Raw genomic sequence first — 20,378 nt, forward strand, 5'->3', positions numbered from 1 at the left:
AAATATTCAGCTTGTCTTTAAAATCAACTAGTCGTTTCTCTGTCGTTCTGTTCCACCAGGGGGAGCCATAAAAACACCACCGCGAACGCTGTCAGAGCGCATTGAGGATGCATTCTAATTTATGCACTTTTTTTTCGGTTGTACAATATAAAATTACGGAAATATGTTTAATCGCAATTTGTTTCAATTTTTTGGGTTTGGGACATGGAAAGCGAACAAAAAGATCTGCATTGATGCAACTGAAAATCTCCAAAGTGTCTTAAGAAGTTATGCATTTACAAGACGTTTGCTTGAAGCTGCATGTAGAAATGCACATTAAAATGATTCTCCCTTACGACAGGGTTCATCTTCACAGGACATTGGGATTCGTCTGATAACGTGAGCGGTGCATCAATTAGCTTTGCATAGTATATAGACAACAATAAAAAGGTGGATAACACTTTACATTAAGGTTCCCTTTATAAATGTGTTCATTAATGTTAAATCGTTTACAAATGCATTATGAAGCAGTTATAACTGCATGAATAAAAAGAGGGATTCTAACTAAATACCTGCCAAATATTGAGCCATGTTTAACTGGCATGTTATAAATGCGTTATAAATGTATTTTTCTCATTTATTTGACTCCAAAGCAGATTCATTATTATGATGGTGTTTGTAATATAGGCTGTCAGACATTTTCTTATACCTGCTCACTATTTGCCAGGTATTTTCGTTAGAATCCCCCTCTTTAGTCATGCAGTTATAACTGCTTCATAATGACTGATAAATCATTAATGAACACATTTATAAATGCTTCATAAAGGGTACCTTAAGTGTTACCAAAAAGTGCAGCTCTCTCTGTTTTGGTAAAGGGAGGACACTGATGTTTTGACAGAATATTCATCTCTTAACCTTTAGGCTACCCTTCGTCCAAACAACTCTGGATGACATATGACTTCTATTTCAACTACACACGTATTTCACAACAAACCGTCCTTCTTTCAAAATATGTGACACCAGAAAATCAGACCGCATTACATAAATGATGATAACAGTCTTCTTTTGTCTGACTTCAGTTTGTGAGTGTCTTTGTGTAACAGAGAGATGAATATCCTTACTTGTCACTTAGTTGGTAAGGTGTGTGGTTAGTTTGGCCAGACGTTTGTGTCATGCCCGTGTTATTTACCTGTCTGTCCTTTTACTGTGTCAATGTGTGTGTGTGTCTTGTGGAGGTCTTCCTGTGAAGGGCCAGTATAAGAGAAGGACTGTGAGGCGCAGATGTTTCAGTTAGCCTCATTTCCTGGGCGGAGAGCTCTCGGCTCCAATAGCAAAGCAACAGGAGCCCGGAAAGAGGGCGAGCGAGTGAACATGAGCAGGAGAGAGAAGTTATTGGAACATAAAGCTCTCACAAATCATTTAGACACCAGCACGCTCTGACAAGCGAGAGAGAGAGAGAGAGCGTTACAAGAAGGAACTAATAAAAGAGCTGCAAAGAGGAAGGAGGTGTGAAGGAGTTTTTCCCTTCAGACTACATGAAAGTGCACACACAGACCTGAAAAGAAGAACATTTGCACCTCATTTACTGTCGGCGTTACTGCGGTTCGCATCGTTCACTGCCCGCAGGCACTTTTTTTGGACTGTTCAATTCTTTCATTCTTTTGGTTCACTCCATCTGTCATTTGAAACTCGTGGGTTGAACGTGGATTTGTCCTGACACATTACATCACTCGGGGCTAAAACGCCAGGGTATTTTCCAAGAAGGGCTATTTCTGTTTCAATTCGTCCCGAGAGTGTTTGTTCGACGTCAACGGTGCGCTTTGATGGGCATGTAAATAGATCTTTCCACTCGTCTTTGTGGTGGGAAGCGCTTGTTTAGGAGGGGAATGAAATTGAAACTTCTAACACGAAACCCGGTGTTCGCTTTATCGATCTCACTTCGGCCGTGTGCAGCTCGCCCTCGGACCTCTTTGGCACCCTTTGAGCTTCGGATGCAGTTTGTTTCCTAGAAGTCTGCACCTTCCCATAGTATTTCAGCCTGTGCGAGTCTTCCAGGAAATTCAATCCGATCACACTTCTCAAGCGGACGGAGCCCTCGTCTTGTTGCGCGGACAGGCTGCCGCATGCTGGTTTAGAGAGGCACTCGGACGTTTGGGTAACGCGTCAAAAACCAATGAAGCAAACTGTGAGCGGAGAGGAAAATTAGCAAGCAAACACATTTACAGGAGCGTCTTTGTGTCTGCACGCTTGTGTGTGTATGTTTTCACAGCAGGGCTGAAGGCTTGTCCACGACTAGAGGAGAGAAAAATAGAAAGTCAGTCCAGACGCGTGGACTACAACAAGCTTCTCTGTGTCTGTCTGCCAGAAATGAGCCGGCACTTAGGTTATGCCAAAGACAGCTGTCTGTGTGTTTTGTGAGGTTGGTCTTTGCCTGTCGCATGCTGTGTGTGTGTAGCACGCATGTTATAATGCATCTCTGTGCTCTCTGGATCTCCCTATAAACAGACAGATACCAGGTGCTTTATTAAAGGTGCTTTCCATCATCATCATCAGGTCAACATTACGTCCTTTATTTGTTTGACCTGAACCATACGTCCGTCACAGGCTTTAAAGAGGTTCAACTACAGCTTGGGCACACACTTGGCACCATGAGGTTGTTGTGTTTGGCACTGACAGCCCTTTACATGGTGGCTGGAACTGAGAGCATGTCAACCTGTAAGACTCTAGACCTGGAGGTGGTCAAGAAAAAGCGGATCGAGGCCATCCGCGGTCAGATCCTCAGCAAACTGCGCATGAACAAAGAGCCCGAAATCAACAAGGAGGACGAAGGTCAGAAGATCCCGGACAGCCTGCTCTCGCTGTACAACAGCACGGTTGAACTGAGCGAAGAAATGAAGATGAAGCCCGTCCCCGTGCAGGCAGAGGGTGAGGACTACTTCGGCAAGGAGGTTCACAAGTTCATCACGCGGCAAGGTAAGTTGGTTTTTAAGTAATAGATTTAATGAATCGCACCGAATAAAAATGGTCATTGTTATTTGTATGAAACACGTCAGAATTTCCCGAATGCAACAACCCAAATGGCACGGTGAATGTCCAGAATTATTCTCATCAAGATAAATGTGACACAGGACATATCATTTGACTTACCGGTCTGGAATATTTGATTTTCGATTGGTCAGCAAGTCCGAAGTCATCCGACCGGTCATTATTGCAAAATGAAACTCTTTAAGATGACGCAAAACAACCCTGTCATAATTTATTTTGCGACAATAACCAGCTGGATGTACATTTTTCTTGCCTATTATCCAGTTTTTCATTATTATTATTAACATTACTCTTCTGATATTACTAAGTCTGATATTCCCAAATAACAAAACTAAAAACACATCGAGGGGTGTAAACCAGAGGGGTGTAAGTGACATTTTGGGTGAAATGGAGGTATAAATCATACTTTGTGTGGAACTGTGTTGCGGAGGAAAGCCTGTGGATAGCAGATGATTCAAAATGGCTGAAACATTGGCGCCAAAAAAGCGCTATATTTTTTATATTAACAAAAATGACGTTGGTTTTCTTCTAAACAAATGTTTAAATACTGTTCAATAAGTACACTGTCATCCACGTGTGTAACATCTTTAATATAAAACATTGAAATCAGTACATAAAGTCAGATAAAACCGTGGTATTTTTTTGTTCTGACTCTTGACAAAAAATGTCTTGTAATACCATATGACGTTATTTTTACAATTGTTTAAACCAAATTGCTGGCATTTGAATGTCGTGTTTAACCTTAAAACCGAAAGTAAACGGGTTTTCCTGACAGAAGGTCACAGAAGTGATAGTTCCTCCACAAATGAAAATTCTGTCATCATATACTCACACCCTTGTCATTTCAAACCTGTATAACTTTCTTTCTTCCGCATAACAAAAAAAAAGATATGTTGTCGACTAACGGCGATGGCAGTCATTCACTTGCATTGATTTTGAGTCCATAAAATGGAAGTCAATGGGTGCAAGCGCTGCAGAATAAACCCCTTCAGTGTGATGCACTGATCCAAATGTCTGGGTTTATTCTGTGATAACGACCGGCTGTCTGTACATTATCCCTTACGTATCATAACCGTATGGCCATAGCCATGTAGGTCCGGTCATTTAACATTTTCAAATTAGAATGGATAACCATCAGTTTAAAACGTACATAGTACAGTCTATACAGTAAACAAAGTATTTTATTGTCCGTGGTGTAAAAGATGTATTGCTTTCACATGATGGGGGAGGTTTGTGGTGTCATTTACATTTAGTCATTTAGCAGACGCTTTTATCCAAAGCGACTAACAGAGAGTTCATGGAGCAATAAGCGACATGTCATAAAAGAGCAATAATGCAATAGATGCTAATACAAAGTTACTAGTTTCAACAAAAGCCAGACAAATACCTGTTAAGAGAAAGAGAGAGGGTTAGGGTCATTTTATTTTAATTTTTTCATTTGTCTGTCAAGTATCATCCTATTGAAAGAGAGTGAATGGGTGTGTATGCGGTCCCTGGCTACGGCCATAACTGTGCTATAGTTTCTTAAAGTTCGTCTCACGTTACTACTTCAAAAACTGACTTTCTAACTTAGTATTTTTGTCTCGTTTTCCAGGACAAATGGCTCAAAATGATTAAATCAAGATGCATGAGCAAAATGACAAAGAAATAAGTCTTGTTTTTAGAAAAACATATATGAATTTTCAGTGAATGTGTGCTTAAAACAAGCACAAATCTACCAATGGGGTGAGAAAAATAATCTTGAAATTAGTGTCTAAGAAAAAGGTAAACCTAAACTCAAGATACTTTTTCTTAGTTTGTTTTAAGCACAAATTCACTGAAAATTCATATTTCTTTCTAAAATCAAGACTTATTTCTTTAGGTCATTTTGCTCATCAAGAATTTTGAGCCATTTGTACTGGAAAACAAGACAAAATACTAAGTAAGAAAGTCCTTTGGAGTCATTTATCTAACGTCGGCATCAAATGAAACATGGTATCAATATATCACGTACATAGCTGTGTTATAAGCATGGTTATGTAAAGTCAGCTGGTGGATAATGCAAAAGAATCCCAGCACAGACTTGTGACCTTTATTTAATCACGGAAACAATTGTTTTCTTCAAGTATTAACGTAATCTCTGTGGAAAGCAAACCGTCGTGTAGTTTTGTTAATTACGTATTTAATGATGTTCTCTAATGCCGTTCTCAATGAATCATGGCTCCCCTCGCGCGGCATCTGTTTAGACGCTATGCGTTGCCCTCCGAGTATCTGTGGTATTTTAATAGCCTTGTTGTTTGTACTGTTGGCTTCGCTGATTAGATTGTTAAACTGAACTGTCCGGTGTCCACATTAAAAGCTGAGCGCAAACCTTCTGAGTCGACTCTGTTTGATCATCCTGACAGCTGTTTGTTCACGTTTTCTGTTTGTTCTCTGCACCTTGCACCTCGTACGCCCATTTCTACGCCCGGCCACATCTGTTTTGTTGATAACTCATTTGACGCTCACCACCCACCTGCTTTCATGTCTTAGCATCCCCGCCCTATTTTACCGTATCGCCTGTTCCCCTTTACTAATTTAACCGCTTCAAGCTAAGCAGACGTAAACATCAGGTCTGCTGTGATGAAATTCACACGCTATGAACAAGACCTTGTCACCCTTGGAGCGAGCCCCATCACTGTCAAAGATGCAAACAAAGAGCGATAGGGGCGAGAAGCTGTGGATGAGGGTTGACTAGCGGGATTCACTGTCCTCTCTGCCTTTTGTGTGTTCTTCTGGGTTTGGGGGCTTTCCAGTAACGCGATCTCTCTTTTTCTATCATTTGTCTCTTTGTTTCTTTAGTTTTTTAGACAATAAAGTGTTTTGCAAGAAAGACGTGTGACTAAGATTTTAGATTAAACCATTTGCGAGCTAGAATTTCCTTGTGGTTTAAATGCTCGAGCATCCATCATGTGTAAGGAACAAGCTTTAATAATTCATGAAATCCTGTTGCAATTGCAAGACCTCCCAGAATTTACAGCCATTGCGACTGCTTTTGCAATGCTACACTATTAAAAAGGTGCTTGATGCCATAATAACCTTTTGGTTCCATAAAGAGCCTTTAACATCTGAAGAGCATTTCTGTTTCAAAAAAGGTTCTTTGTGGCGAATAAAGGTTCGTAAGATTATAAAGAAGTAAGAAAGAGACGGTTCATTAAAGCACTTTTGACTGGATGGTTCTCTGTGCATGCGTAAATGGTACTTCTATTGCATCGCTGTGAAGAACCTTTAAAGCACCGTTATTTTTAAGAGTAAGACTGAAACCAAACGTACCGCCACTGTGGAGTTGTAGGTGGTTGTCAGGGTGTTGCTATGCGCAATTTTTTGCAACTTCTTGTTCGTACGTATTAGTTTAGGGGTGGGGCTACATTCTTTCTTAAAGGGCAAGTTGGCCCAAGAATCTACTTTGTGTTATTTTTGAAGTGATGAGAATTCTTTATGTGCGAGAAACGAACCAAAATTTTGACTTCAATCAATATATTCTCCTCTGTCTTGTCAGTGTATGGTGATCACTTCTTCTTCGTCGTCTTCTTAAACGAGAGCACTTTGACGCATATGCGTATTAGGTTTGTGCGCCGACGCCTCATGGGGCTCTGACTCGCAACTCGAAGAAGAAGTGCTCTCGCGAATGCGCGGCATGCACTGACAAGACAGGAGAGAATATATGCATTAAAGTCGGTATTTTGGTTTGTTTTTCGCACGTAAGGCATTCTCGTCACTTCAAAAATTTCAACTGAACCACTATGTGCGGACGGACCAATTTAACCGTGTATTTAGTACCTTTCTGGACCTTGACAACAACTATAACCATGATGTGCTTTTGCTAACTCTGGTACAAAACATCTTTTCGTAAGATTAATATATTTTGTACGATGTCCCTGACAAATAAATAAAATAAATAAATGTATATGAGGAGGCTTTGAAATCTCTCGGCTGTTTCCTAAATATCTTCATTTGTGCTCCAAAGACGCCGAAATTATTTCTCTAAACATGTTTAACGTCATGTGGGCGAGTAAAAACTCACACAAAGTAGATTTTTGGGTGAACTTCCCCTTTAAAATCGCATGTTCACATCATGCAAATTCAGAAGAATTTGCCACCTTCTAAAGTAGTCAAGAATTTCCGTTTCTAAAAACAAACTCAATTCAAGCCATTGTGTAATATCTCCCTTTTATTCAGCATTAAACACATTGCCCGAGGGATCATTATTTGAGTGTTCGTCAAGTCACGTTACATTCTTTACTTGGGTTAGAAGTCAACTAACACATCTGAGGTGGTTCTCAACTCGTATGCTTTTAACAATGAGCCAGTTTCCCCAGAGGTCTTGTTTTCAAGATAAATGTCTTTCTCACTCGGCAGAGGATCTGGCAACACTTCCTGTTTGCTTGAAAACGTGAAAAGACTTACGTTTGCCATTATGAAATGCACACCGTTCCCTTGTGATAGACCACTAACTTTAGCAACAACTGTTTTGAAATATGTTTTGCTAAATAGGAGTGTTAATTGACGCCACTGTATATCCAACAGAAAACAATATATACAAGAGTAACTTAAGAGAAATGACTTTGACCTTATTTAGCTTTTTACATATAATAACACATTTATAATACAATAGTTACACTTTTACACTTAAGTTGAAAATAATGAAATGAAGAACGCTTTCACAAGAAAAGCAAATGTAAATTGTACTCAACTGAGTACATAAAAAACATTTGTCATAGTCCTTTTGTCATTATTTGTAATAATCCAGTTTTTGTATGCACAAGGAGTATGACAAAAGCCGGAGCTCCACATGGAGATCTGATCTTACCTTCATTAACTCTGTCTATTATTACATGAAGAAAAGAAAAAACGGAGAAAAACTAAATCCAAAATTACTGTTGCAAGACGCTTGGTAAAATGACAAAACTACGTTTCTGCATATTCTATACAAAGACATTGACGCTTTCCACTGTTATGACCGTTAACTATTATCAGTGTATATAAAATATGAATACATGAATACAGAATGAGTTACTGTAAATGAGCCTGAGCTTAATATCAGCGGAAAATCAGTAACGTACTCATAAATCATATACCGTACGTAAAATAGTGTGCATTCACACGGACGTGTCGTCCATGTCGAGCGGGACCCCGCAGGCACCCATGATTTTCCATGTTTGTTCTTCTGTTTCTGCATATATGTGCAGCTTGGCATTTCGTGTTATTACATGTCAAACATTGTGCTGACTGCTCCGCTCATGTGCCGGGAAAGTTCGTCACAGTTTGTGTGTGGAGCATGGTAGAAAAGACACAGGACGGGATCTATGGACGAGGGAGAGATGAGGACAGGAGGGTTGAGGCTGTGTGTTTTTCAAGGCAGATATTTAAGCCTGCTGGAATCTGGTTGCACCCATCAGTAATGATAGGCCTGTCTCGGTGCCTGTTGGGACAGCTGTCCTGAGCTTACCTGAGAGTCAGCCTGTGTAAACACATACACGCACAAATCCCTCTCCACCCTCGTCTTATTCAGCATACACCAGAAACAAAGAGCAGCACATTTTGACCCTGACATCCTTCATTTGTGATAACATGTCATGCGTTGAGTAATAAAGGCTGACTGTCTATAGTGGGGTCAAAGGACCATGCAGTATATATACATTAATTTATGCATCATAGATAGGCTACATCAATCTAACAAATTTAATATGACTTAAATATCATTGAGACTATCACCGTATTGACAGAAGAGATCTGGCCCAACTTACTTTGCTCACTAAATCATTTCTGATGGTTATCCGCTGTGGTTTCTATCCAGATAAATGTATATATCATAAACCTTTCAAATAACATATCTTTGATCCAATTCATCCCAAAATCCAGATTTTAGACTGAATAGTCAATATTTGTTTTGTATTGAAATCCCACTGTGGGGGTTGGCAGACTTTGGGCAGCCATTTTGGTTGTTGTGTGCAGATAAATGGTTATTGGGATGAACCACCATTAATATTACACACATCCTCGGTTAGATTTCCAGCATGCTTTGAAGACTCTCAACCATCAACCATCAACCACTTGTATCTGCTTGGGTTTCACAAGACTTCTTACATTTTCATTTACATTACATTTTGGCATTTAGCCATCGCTTTTATCCAATTGAGGAAACATTGAAACTTGATAAATCTTAAGCAGGCAACAATAATACAAGTGCTTTCACAAGTTACCAGGTTTCACAAAGTGCTTGGCAGTATCTGTTAGGAGTGTTTTTTTATAGCAATACTTTTTTTACTTCTTTGCAACATAGGAAGGGACTTTTCTGACAAACCTTTAAATGTCAGCCCACAACGCATGTTTTATTGTCACCGTTTTTGGGGTTAGTCTAGTTGCTTTCATACAGAACAACTGGTTTATTGCTGCAATGCATCAAATATATCACAGTCTTTGTTATATGAAACTGTTCTGAGTACATTTGAAAGTCATGAGTCATGCTGATTTCCCATATTGGGGTACAATTACCATAAAGATATTACATATAAAGACCAGTCTGTGGTCTGATTAAGAAAATATTTCCCATCAACATAAACTGTCCTAAGTGAAATATTTGAGATAAGTAAGACCTATTTTAGTTCAAATATAAATTAATTGTAAGACCAAATTCTTCTGTTGACCTGGGCCAGTAAGCAATAGCGTAGAAAGCACTCTGCTGACTTAACTGTGAAATATTTTACCACAAGATTCTCTATTTCTGTTTCAGCCCCGAACGGCACGAAACATCAGATGCTTTTTAACGTGTCAGATATGCGACTGAGCATTCCAGACCACCGACTGCTGTCTCAAGCTGAATTACGGCTTCGGATCAAGAATCCTAGCATGGACCAGGAGCAGCGGCTGGAGCTGTATCACGGAGCGGGTGACCAGGCTCGATATCTGAGCACTCGATTCGTCTCTAAAGACTTGGCCAATCGCTGGCTTTCATTTGATGTCAAGCAGACAATCACAGAATGGCTGCAGAGTTCAGGTGAGGCCAAGTGGGGACGGGACATGCAGTATTATTACTTTATGAATGGAATCACTGCATAGATTTACATGGAAGAAGAAACGCGAGTCTTAGTTAGGGACCTATTTTATTTGTTTAGTATCTATGTTTTTATTTAGGCTATAGGATCAGATCCTGACTTGAAGGGATAGTTCACCAAAAAATTACAATTCTGTCATCATATCCTCACCTTCGAGTTCTTCCAAATGTGTTTAAATGTGTTTGTTCTGATGAACACAGAGAAAGATATTTGGACGAATGCTTGTAACCAGACAGATCTCGCCCCACATTGACTCCCATAGTAGGAAACATTACTTTATCATTTTGTGTTCTGTTGAACGCCAAAGTAGACAATTTGAAGAATGTAGGAGAGCAAACAGTTCTGAGGCACTTTTGACTACCATTGTATATTGTCCTACGATGGGAGTCAATGTGAGACGAGATCTGTTTGGTTACAAGCATCCATCCAAATATCTTTCTCTGTGTTCATTAGAACAAACACATTTATGCAGACTTTGAACAACTGGAAGGTGAGGAATGGATGACAGAATATTAAACTATTACAAAAATTGGGGGAAGCGCTTTTTACTTGATAACCATTGAGCACCTACCCTGAACATATAAGAAACCGCACAGAACCTATTAGAAATGTTTCTTGAACTTTGCAAGAGCAAGCACCACTTGCATTAACCTAATCTCTTAAAAATAAAGGTGCTTTAAAAGGTTCCTTGATGCCATAGAAGAACCATTTTCTTGGGAAATATAAGTTCATGAAGAACTTTTAACATCAGAATAACCTTTATGTTTCCCAAAAGGTTATTTGTGGTGAAAAAGGTTTTATCAGATCATGAAAAGGTAAGAAAGTGATGGTTCTTTAAAGAACCTTTGACTCTTTGTGGAACGTACTAATGGTTCTCCAATTATGGCATCGCTGTGAAGAACCTTTTAAACACATCAAAAGTTTTACTATACTTGTACTATACTGTTTTACTGCCATGATTCTCAAAAACACAAACATGTGTTTGTGTTTGAACAGATAATGAACAGAGTTTAGAGTTGAGATTATACTGTGGATGTAAGACAGATAAAGACCAGCAGAATGTGGATAAGTTCCTTTTCACCATATCAGGTATGATAATCTCTAGTCTTGAAATTTAGTGTTGGAAATATTTGCCAAAGAATCCAACAATGTTGTAAACTTTGATGTAATCTTGGTGGGTGGATGTGTTTTCAGGACTGGACAAACAGAGAGGTGACACTGGTCCTCTTGCAGAAATGATGGTGAAGCCGTACATCTTGGCTTTATCTTTGCCCTCTAATGGCAACTCCCTTGCGTCAGCTCGCAAGAAACGAGCCGTCGGGACCGATGAAACCTGTGATGAGTAAGTCTCACTAGCACACTTTATACACTTACACTCTTAAAAAATGGGCTTTAAAAGGTCTTCGATGATGGCTTTTTGTGAAACCAAGATTGGTACTTCTATGGCATTGCTCTGCAGAACCCTTTAAGCACCTTTGTTTTTAAGAGTGTACACCTTTATACTTTATACGCTTTTTTGAAATATCTCGACAACTTTCAGCTAATAATTTTGCTTCTGAAATTGCAATTTAAATTGACATGATGCGCAAACTTTCCACTAATTCCCAATATTCTTGGGCAGAAAAACGGAGACTTGCTGTATGCGGAAGCTTTACATCGACTTTCGCAAAGATCTGGGCTGGAAATGGATTCACAAGCCCAAAGGTTATTTTGCAAACTACTGTATGGGCTCCTGCACCTACATCTGGAACGCTGAGAACAAATACTCCCAGGTAGGCTGTTTGAAGTCCGTTAAGTGTAAATTCCGTCATCACTTACCCTTATTGCTTTTCAAACCCTCATGACTTTCTTTCTCCCATTGTTAAAAAAAGGAGAAATGTTGAATGGTGAGTAAGGACATTTTCTTTTGTGCTCCATTGAGGAGACACAGTAATACAGGTTTGAAACAACATGAGGGTTAATGATGAAACCATTTTTTTGTTTGGGGAACGGTGCATTTAAGCATATAGCTGGTTGCATACTTATACTATTTATACAAAAATGTACAAAAAGCCAGGATAAAGCCCCACCCTTGAACCTACTGTAACGTTAATGGGGAAAAAGCATATCGGACAAATTCATACAAATTAGTGTCCTCGTAAAATGCCATGAGATTGGCAAAGTCATTTGAAAAAGCTGAATAATATAATTAAAGTTGTTCCTGTAGCTGTGAGTGTGGTCTGAAGGAACGTCAAAGAGCCGGAGGGTAATGACCCGTCATGCCTTAGTGGTGACAGGACAGATGTTGTAAGCCCTTGTTACACATAAAGTCTTGACTGGAGAATTACCATTAAGGACCATCATGTGCGAACACTACAGAACCAGGAAATATGTGACGAGCATTTAAGAAAAGATATTCAACTTATATGAAATGTGTTCAGAGATGTGAGTAGGAGAACGTTTGGAAATAAGGTCTATCTGGTTCTTGGGTTATTACCTCAGTAAGTTGTCACAAACAGAGAAATATACATTTCCATATTTCTAATTCCTCCATTATCTGAATGTGGTTGCACATTGTGGACACTTTTGGTTAGAGACCCCCTGTGGTGAAAATAATGTTTTTGTTGTTTATGTGGTGTTTTTAATGGGCTTTAACACAAACCATGTGCAAATTTATCATTTCCAACCATTGCTGTTTAAAAAATGCGGTTTGAAAGTGCTCCGGTTAATGATGTCATAAACCTGTAACCAAGCAACCACATCAACTCATGTGACCCCTGTGGATCAGAAGTTTGAGGCATAAATATGCAAAGATGGTGCATAGGTTCGGGCTCAAATGATAGCGGCACTGCTGTGTCAGCTCTCAGTTTCACTTTCAGTAGCTTCTGGAACTGCCAAGTGCGATGGAGTGGAGGCGGGGCTAATTTGCATATTCACGTGTCTGCGTATACTTAATGAAGCTGAGGTGTATACTTACATTGAAACTTTGTGAAATATATATTTTTATATGTCATTTTGATGGTCACCGGTTCGTTTAAAAGGGGTCATAGGGAGGGAATAGGTGTTTTTCTGTGAGACAAGTAAAATTGACCTAAAACAAAAGACCTGCCAGAAACGTCTCGTGTAACCACACCCCCACAAATCTAATTCAGTTTGTGGTATGATTTGACTAAGACCGCCCAAATGTAAACACAAGTAAGGTGGGCGAACCATCAGTACAATTGAAGAGGAACCTGATGTTCCCAATATGGTAAGAGTCATTTACATTTCCGCACACTTGCGGTATTCGATCAATCACTACGCACTGGTTAACTGGCCAATCACAGCACACCTCGCTTTTCAGAGCCATAAGCTTTGTAAAAAATCTGCGCGTGTCAGAGAGGCGGAGCAAAGAGGAGATACAAACATGCACGGTATGTGGACAATACAGCGTTTTTAAACCTTAAATCGTGCATTGCATTATATCTAAAACAAACAATAATATTAATTCAGCCGTATCATAGGACCCCTTTAAGGGATAAAAAGTTTGACCACAGGGGGACTTTAATTCTTTCAATGCACTGTAATGTAGAACTAGGACAGATAATACAGTATGTGAATTGGAAGTGTTTGTTTTCCTACAAAGATCATTTCATTGCTCTGGTTACTGTCAGAAACATTTAAGGTCAACGATACACAACACCACTTTATGAGGCTGATGACAGATTGCTTTAGGTTGGAATGTTATAAGCTTACAGTGTTGCACTTAAAGGTCTTTGAGTTAATTTATAATGGATGGGTCGTGTCCACAGGGACATTAGAGGTACTTAGAAGGCAGAGTGAAAGTTGACAACATTTGAAGTGTTGAAATTTCATATTCTGTACATCATAATGTACATCATTAACCTAGAACAGAGATTTCTCATGTCAGCTTATTTTACAGAGTTTGGTCAAATGTCTGCAGAAATCTAACAAGAAAAGAGACTTGTGAATGCCTTAAGATGTAAGTAGTTTCACTGAATGGCCCTCTCAACACAACAGCCTCCCGTTACACATGAACAACAACTGAAATTTGAGAATACCGTTTGGCCTCAGGACAAGCTACAATCCTTCTGTCGTACCCCCACTGAACGTAGCACGTTACTGCCTCCCTCATACTCAGAAAAGATTCAAATATATTTGCTTTAGAAAATATGCAGTCATACTGTAGACAGAAAAAACTATAAACTAGAGTTAGATGAAAATTTCAGGACAAGAGGATTTAAGGGATGTGAGGTCAAGCGAATATATATTATTATTAACAAGATGCGTCACTACCATTGGAATGAATGGGGAGGAATGCAACACTCAATATGGCCGCCCTAGCGAAGCTTTGCGCATGCGTAGCATGTACAGCAACATGAAACATTATGTTTTTTAGCGCAGTTTGAACATAGGAAACAATTTTGGTGGAATTTTCGTCATTTTAAAATGTTGTTTAATTGGGATTTTAGCCAGCAATTGTAGAAATATCATCAGTATTCCACATTCACGTCTTGTTTAAATTACGTAATAAATGCCCGGAGGCTCGTGCCAAACATGGCCGCCGAGTGGCAGGACTTCCCTAGATGGACTTTGGGTCAAGGCAACATTTGATATCTGTATAGTGTATCTGTAAGTCGTCACAGCCTTACAATTTGCTATTAAACACAGGGGTTTATTTAAACATATTGTGATGTATTTAGGAATTAAAATGATTCAAATATTTCCTAAATAAATTAGATACGGTCATGCTTACTTGACAGTGTTAAAGTTTAAAATGGCTATATAGCAGGCATTACTAAAGTTTGACAGATGAACTATCAGACGGATTAAAAGTAGGTCTTAAAAACACTACGAGCTCCGTGTTTGGCGAAATGTTTTGTCGGCTTATAAATCACAGTAAATTATGTTTGTTTGGACAATGTAAAAAAGAAAAGAAAGAATGTTTTCTTTGTGCGTGTACATTTTGACACAAGTATGTAATATGAAATATACTAGTCATAATGTCAATGGAAGGTCCCTGTAAAGTATAGAAACCTGATGTGCATGTGTGTATACATTAGGAATTTAAAATAAGGAGTAGCTGTAGCTGAGCCGTGTGGGTGTGCAAAGCAAGCCATCCATCATACAGACAGCATCTGGCTTATTGAGTTACAGTCAGTGTTGGGTGGAACTAGTTTCTAAGTAATTAGTTACAGTAATTTAATTACTTTTCCCTTGGAAAATGTTAATTTAATCACAGTTACTTCTGATGTAGTTAAACGAATACTTTGTGTAATATATGTGTGTGTGCAATAGTGGAATTGACATCAAAACCCAAAGTCTAACTTTAAAATCCCTGCTTTGATGTATAATTCTCACATCTGTAATACTTTGGTCAGTTAATAATATTACTTTAGGTATTTTTAAATTATTTATTAAGGTTCATATAGGATATAGAAAGACTAATGTTCATGTTGTCTTTCTTTGGGATGGCTGTATTAGAAAGGCAGGTTTTTTGGAATAGTCGGCTAATAAGATACGTAAACATGTTGGGTGTATTTATGTTGTTGCACAAGGGAAACTTTGATTATGAACACGTGAAGCCAAACCTAAAACCAACCCTAAACCAAACCTTTTCATGAAGTACTTTGTTTTCAGTTAATATTACTCTGTACTTATTTGTGTAATTACACCAATTGACTGCTTTATACAGTATTTGGTCAGGGTTGGTAGTAACCGTGTCAGTTAACACATTTTGTACACATTCTGATGCGGATGGCTTTTCTGTTTCATTTAAATATCTCTGTGTTTGTGTTTACAACAGATTTTAGCCTTGTACAAACACCACAACCCCGGTGCCTCTGCTCAGCCTTGCTGCGTACCCGCCGTCCTGGACCCTCTGCCAATTCTTTACTATGTGGGAAGACAACACAAGGTAAATAACCGTTTCTGTTATTTGGTGAATAAGGGCTTGACAGGAGATTTAGTGACTTTGGCTTATTCTACCTAACAGGTTTTTACCCTCTCCCCTATATTCTACAATCGATTAAATAAATCGCACCTCATATACAGCAGTATACTATAGTGGCTGTTAACCGGTGGAGCAATCGTCTGTATATTATTCATAAACTATTCTGTCATCATTTACTCGACCTCTGTATGACTTTCTTTCTTCTGCAGAACACACAAGAAGATATTTAGAAGAATGTTTATAACCGTACAGCGCTGGCAGCCATTGACTTCCATTGTATGGACACAAAACCAATGCAAGTGAATTGCTGCCATCGCTGTTCGGTCAACACAATATCTTCTTTTGTGTTCTAAAAAAACACAAATTACTTGCAAAACGACATTTTAGAGAATGACATTTCTGTCCCAGACTAGTCAGTCCATCCTACTTAAACGATTGTATATGTACTGAACGCTTGATTTCACGGACTGCTTGTCGGAAAGGGAAAGAGAAACCGACCCCGGTCTCTATATTGTTTCATTTTCTCTCGTGTGTTTGGTACATAAACTGGAAATTAGCGCATTCATTCATGCACTCGTGTAGAAATGTATTAACCGTGAGTCATTCTGGTTTGGCTCTGTTTCCAGGTGGAGCAGCTGTCCAACATGGTGGTGAGGAGCTGCAAGTGCAGTTAGAGTTCATCTAACCTCAGAACATCACTGAGTCCTCAAGAGCTCTCTGTGACTCTCTCACTCTCTCTGGACGATAAAGCCACACATGGAGAGGTGGACGTGTAGTCTCAGTGGGACGGATGAGAAGATAAAAGAACTGACGTGGACAGGTAGAAGTGGAAAAGAAGAAGGAAACCGCAAAGGAAAAGCCGTGGCCCTTAGTAGTGGATCAAGAACACACACATATGAAGCATTTCGTAAAGCGATCTCATATTTAAACCAAATATATGCTTTCTTATCTTTTGAAATTTTAATTTATTCTGCCTGGTTAGATATTTGATTGTACTATAAATGCGGCATCGAGTCATTACTTGCCAAATGTACAATGAAGATTTCTTATGGTGCTGAGGAAAGAAATGTCACAGGAACCGAGGCTGATAAACCACACTTAAAAAGAGAGGACCACAGCCTTTGCACTAAACTATACGAGGGGGACTGAACATGCAAAGTCCCAGATATGTGTCTATGAGAGAGTTGGTGAGTTTCGCATGAGCAGGGGTGTGTGTCATACGTTCTGGATGCCGAACACTAGAAGAATCACGTTTTATTGACGGACTCTCTCACGTCCAATTCTTCTGCTCTCCCGAACCGATGCACACTTGCAGGTGTCACTTCAGCACAGATTTCAAGCCCTCCGGTCCGTTCCAGTGATTTAGTCAACAATACGTCTGGTAGACTCGCCAAAAATGTCCAGGTCGCATTTCAATCTAAAAGAACCAGAATGATATTTATTATACTGTATTTTCCTCAAATGAAGACTATTTTAGGACTATTAAGATGATTGACACAACACTCTTAAAAAAGGTGCTTCAGAAGGTCCTTTGATGCCATAGAAGAACCTTTTGGTTCCATAAAGAACCTTTAACATCCCAAGAACATGTCTGTTTCACAAACGGTTCTTTGTGGCGAAAAAAGGTTTTTTAGATTATAAAAAAGCGTGAAGAGACGGTTCTTTAATGCACCTTTGACTGAGAGTTTCTTTGTGGAACCAAAAATGGTTTTGCTATGGCATCACTGAGAAGAACCTTTAAGCACCGTCATTTTTAAGAGCGTGTTTTCATGGCAATTAAGCACAATTCTCCGTCGTCTAAAATCTATTGAAACTATATTTTAGTTGTATTTTAGCATAATCCGTGTGCTCACCCTTTGCCTAGAATTTGTAAAAATTGAATTAAGAAATGTTATCAGTGTCACTTTTCAAACAGTAGGCCTATAAGTTTACATTTAGCAGACGCTTATATCCAAAGCGACTTACATTGCATTATCCTATACATCTATACATAGGTATCTGCAATCCCCTGGGATCCAACACACAACCTTGAGTTGTTAACACAATGCTCATACCACTGAGATACATTGGTTGCTTTATCATTAATATTTGCGACAAATCGTCCATTTCAAAGCAATACTTCAGATAAAACTGTAATTGTTTTTAGAAACACTGTAAACATTTGAATCAAGTGACCCTAAATGTTTTTTAAAAGTGTATTACGCTGCTTCTTAGAACGCTTGATTCTGATTGGCAAGTTGCGACATTTGCTGGTTCGTTATTCCCAGATAACAACCGCTTAACACTAATAACACGGCGACCCGGACAAATTAAATATAAATATGTCTTTTAATAACATATATGACATTATATATACAAATTATTAATCCAAATTGCCTTACCTTAAAAGCGAATGTAATGTTTCCTCTGCATTCGGTAAAAATGAGATAATATTCACATTTCATGTCCAGGTTTTTCCCCATGTGGCCGTATAATAAGCGGGATAATGTGCAAGCAGGCGGTTGTTATCGAAGCGGACGCTGGCTGTTCATCATCTCTCACTTAACACAATGATGCTTAATTGTCATGAAAACATAATTTTATCTTGAAATATGACTTCTTGTGAGATTCAGCCATGTTCAATTGTGTTTGTGTTTGTGTGTGTGTGTTGTATTCCTCGTTTGTTTCTCAGCTGCGATGGTCTTGCGCTGACATCTGTATGTGTATGTGAACATAAGTGTAGATATTTATAGAGGCTTCATGATTTCCTCTGCCTTGCCGGACATCTCTACTGTTAAGTGATGGGTATTGTGTTCTGTGTTAGCTTAAAGACAGCATGGCATCACAGTGATGTACACAATCTTCTGTCCTGTAATAGATGGGCTACATCATGTACATGCCGTCTGGGTTTTATATTTTGACTTTTGAATATTGTATTTTTTATGTGATTTTACATCTGCTGTTTTATCAGTTCATTTTACAGGTGTCTCCTGACAAGCATTTCACATTCACGCAGTGTTCCGTTATATTATATTTTGTTCGTTTCTCAGTGTTTGCACTTATTTTATGTCATTGTGTCCCATTCACAATAAACAAAACTCTGTATCAGCCAGTAGTATCTGTTGTTATTGCTAGTTTAAAAGCCTTACTTGTAAGCATGAAGCTGAACAATTTTAAGAAGAATTTCCACCTTTGTGCAACCCACATGTGCAATGGAAGTGCGAAGTGTAGTGTTAAAAACCAACATACATTTGATTTATGAAAATATAAAAACATGTAGAGGATTTACAGTCTTGTGAAAAAGGTCCATGAGTAAACATTATTTAAATAGAAACCAGCTAATAAAAATCGGTTCGTAGAACGTTTTGCTAACAATCCTGTTAAGTTATGACAACGTTAGTCAACGCTTGTTCTTCAGGAGTTGGCTTTAGAAATGGCTTTAGTCATTCATTTTTACTCACACAACTTCACTTCAATGTGCAAATCATGACATGTTCCTTCATAACAGCTTTAATGTCTAACGTTTCAATGTTAACTTTATTTCTTTCTGTCCCCTCTGGGTACTACAAACACGGCTCTCAGGATTTGGAAATGATGGATGCAGGTCCAGACCTGCTCTTAAAACTCGCAATGGCAACCGCATGGAAAATTCGCAAAAACACACTGGCATCCACGCGAGCTTTTAAGACAACTTCAATCATCCACTTTATCTCACTAACAAACCTTTGGAGATTTCTGAAAGTTCTTCTTGAATCTGTCTACAAACTCTTAACGCTGAGGGTTCCTCACAGAATGCCACAAGAGCTAAACAGCATGTTTATCTCCAAACACAATGTTCGTCGTTTCAATCTCCCGTTGAGCACATATTAACCAACATTTGTGCAAGCTCTTGACTTTGCGCATCTTAACATGAAATAAAAATGTGTTCATTTTGTTAATGCATGTTTTGGGTCTAATGTGCAGCCTTCATTTTTTTAGAGCCTAGAAACCACCAATCAATCAATAAAGTTCTGATTTGGACTTCATTAAAGGAATAGTATAGCCATCATTTTGTGTTTTGTGCACTTCATTATTGGCCGAAGAACGGAAGTTATATATGCATGTAGGATGGCATGAGATGAAAAGCTCTCCCTATCACGGACCTTCTTGGTTGCAAACGTGACGTCCAAATAAGTCAGTACGCAGATAAAAATCTGAAAAGGATATTGTAGAAACTTCCCTAGTTCATTCGCAGTCCCGTTAGTCATCTGGTAAATTCCAGAGTACTAATTCAGGAGTCACAATGAACAGATAAAGTCAATATTCTGTGTTTCACTGAACAGATTGGGAGGGAACAAACGAGCACAAATATTATTTCTTAAATTCTATCA

At 38.8% G+C, this 20,378-nt stretch overlaps 1 protein-coding gene across 2 annotated transcripts; it reads left to right on the top strand.

Moving 5' to 3' along the window:
- Positions 1-1,338: 1,338 nt before the first annotated feature.
- On the top strand, positions 1,339-19,111 carry tgfb1a (transforming growth factor, beta 1a). 2 transcript variants are annotated; one of them, XM_079482079.1, is made up of 7 exons: positions 1,339-2,952; positions 9,776-10,039; positions 11,094-11,186; positions 11,292-11,439; positions 11,719-11,869; positions 15,883-15,993; positions 16,656-19,111. In XM_079482079.1, exons 1-7 carry the CDS (start codon positions 2,628-2,630, stop codon positions 16,701-16,703), a joined length of 1,140 nt encoding a protein of 379 aa, XP_079338205.1. In that variant the 5' UTR covers positions 1,339-2,627; the 3' UTR covers positions 16,704-19,111. The 2 variants fall into 2 exon arrangements, with proteins under 2 accessions (XP_079338205.1, XP_079338206.1); XM_079482080.1 differs by lacking the exon at positions 16,656-19,111 and adding an exon at positions 13,987-14,058 and having other exon boundaries at positions 1,485-2,952; positions 15,883-15,909.
- Positions 19,112-20,378: the final 1,267 nt, after the last annotated feature.

This window comes from Barbatula barbatula, assembly GCF_947034865.1.
Source record: "Barbatula barbatula genome assembly, chromosome: 19".
NCBI lineage: Eukaryota > Metazoa > Chordata > Actinopteri > Cypriniformes > Nemacheilidae > Barbatula > Barbatula barbatula.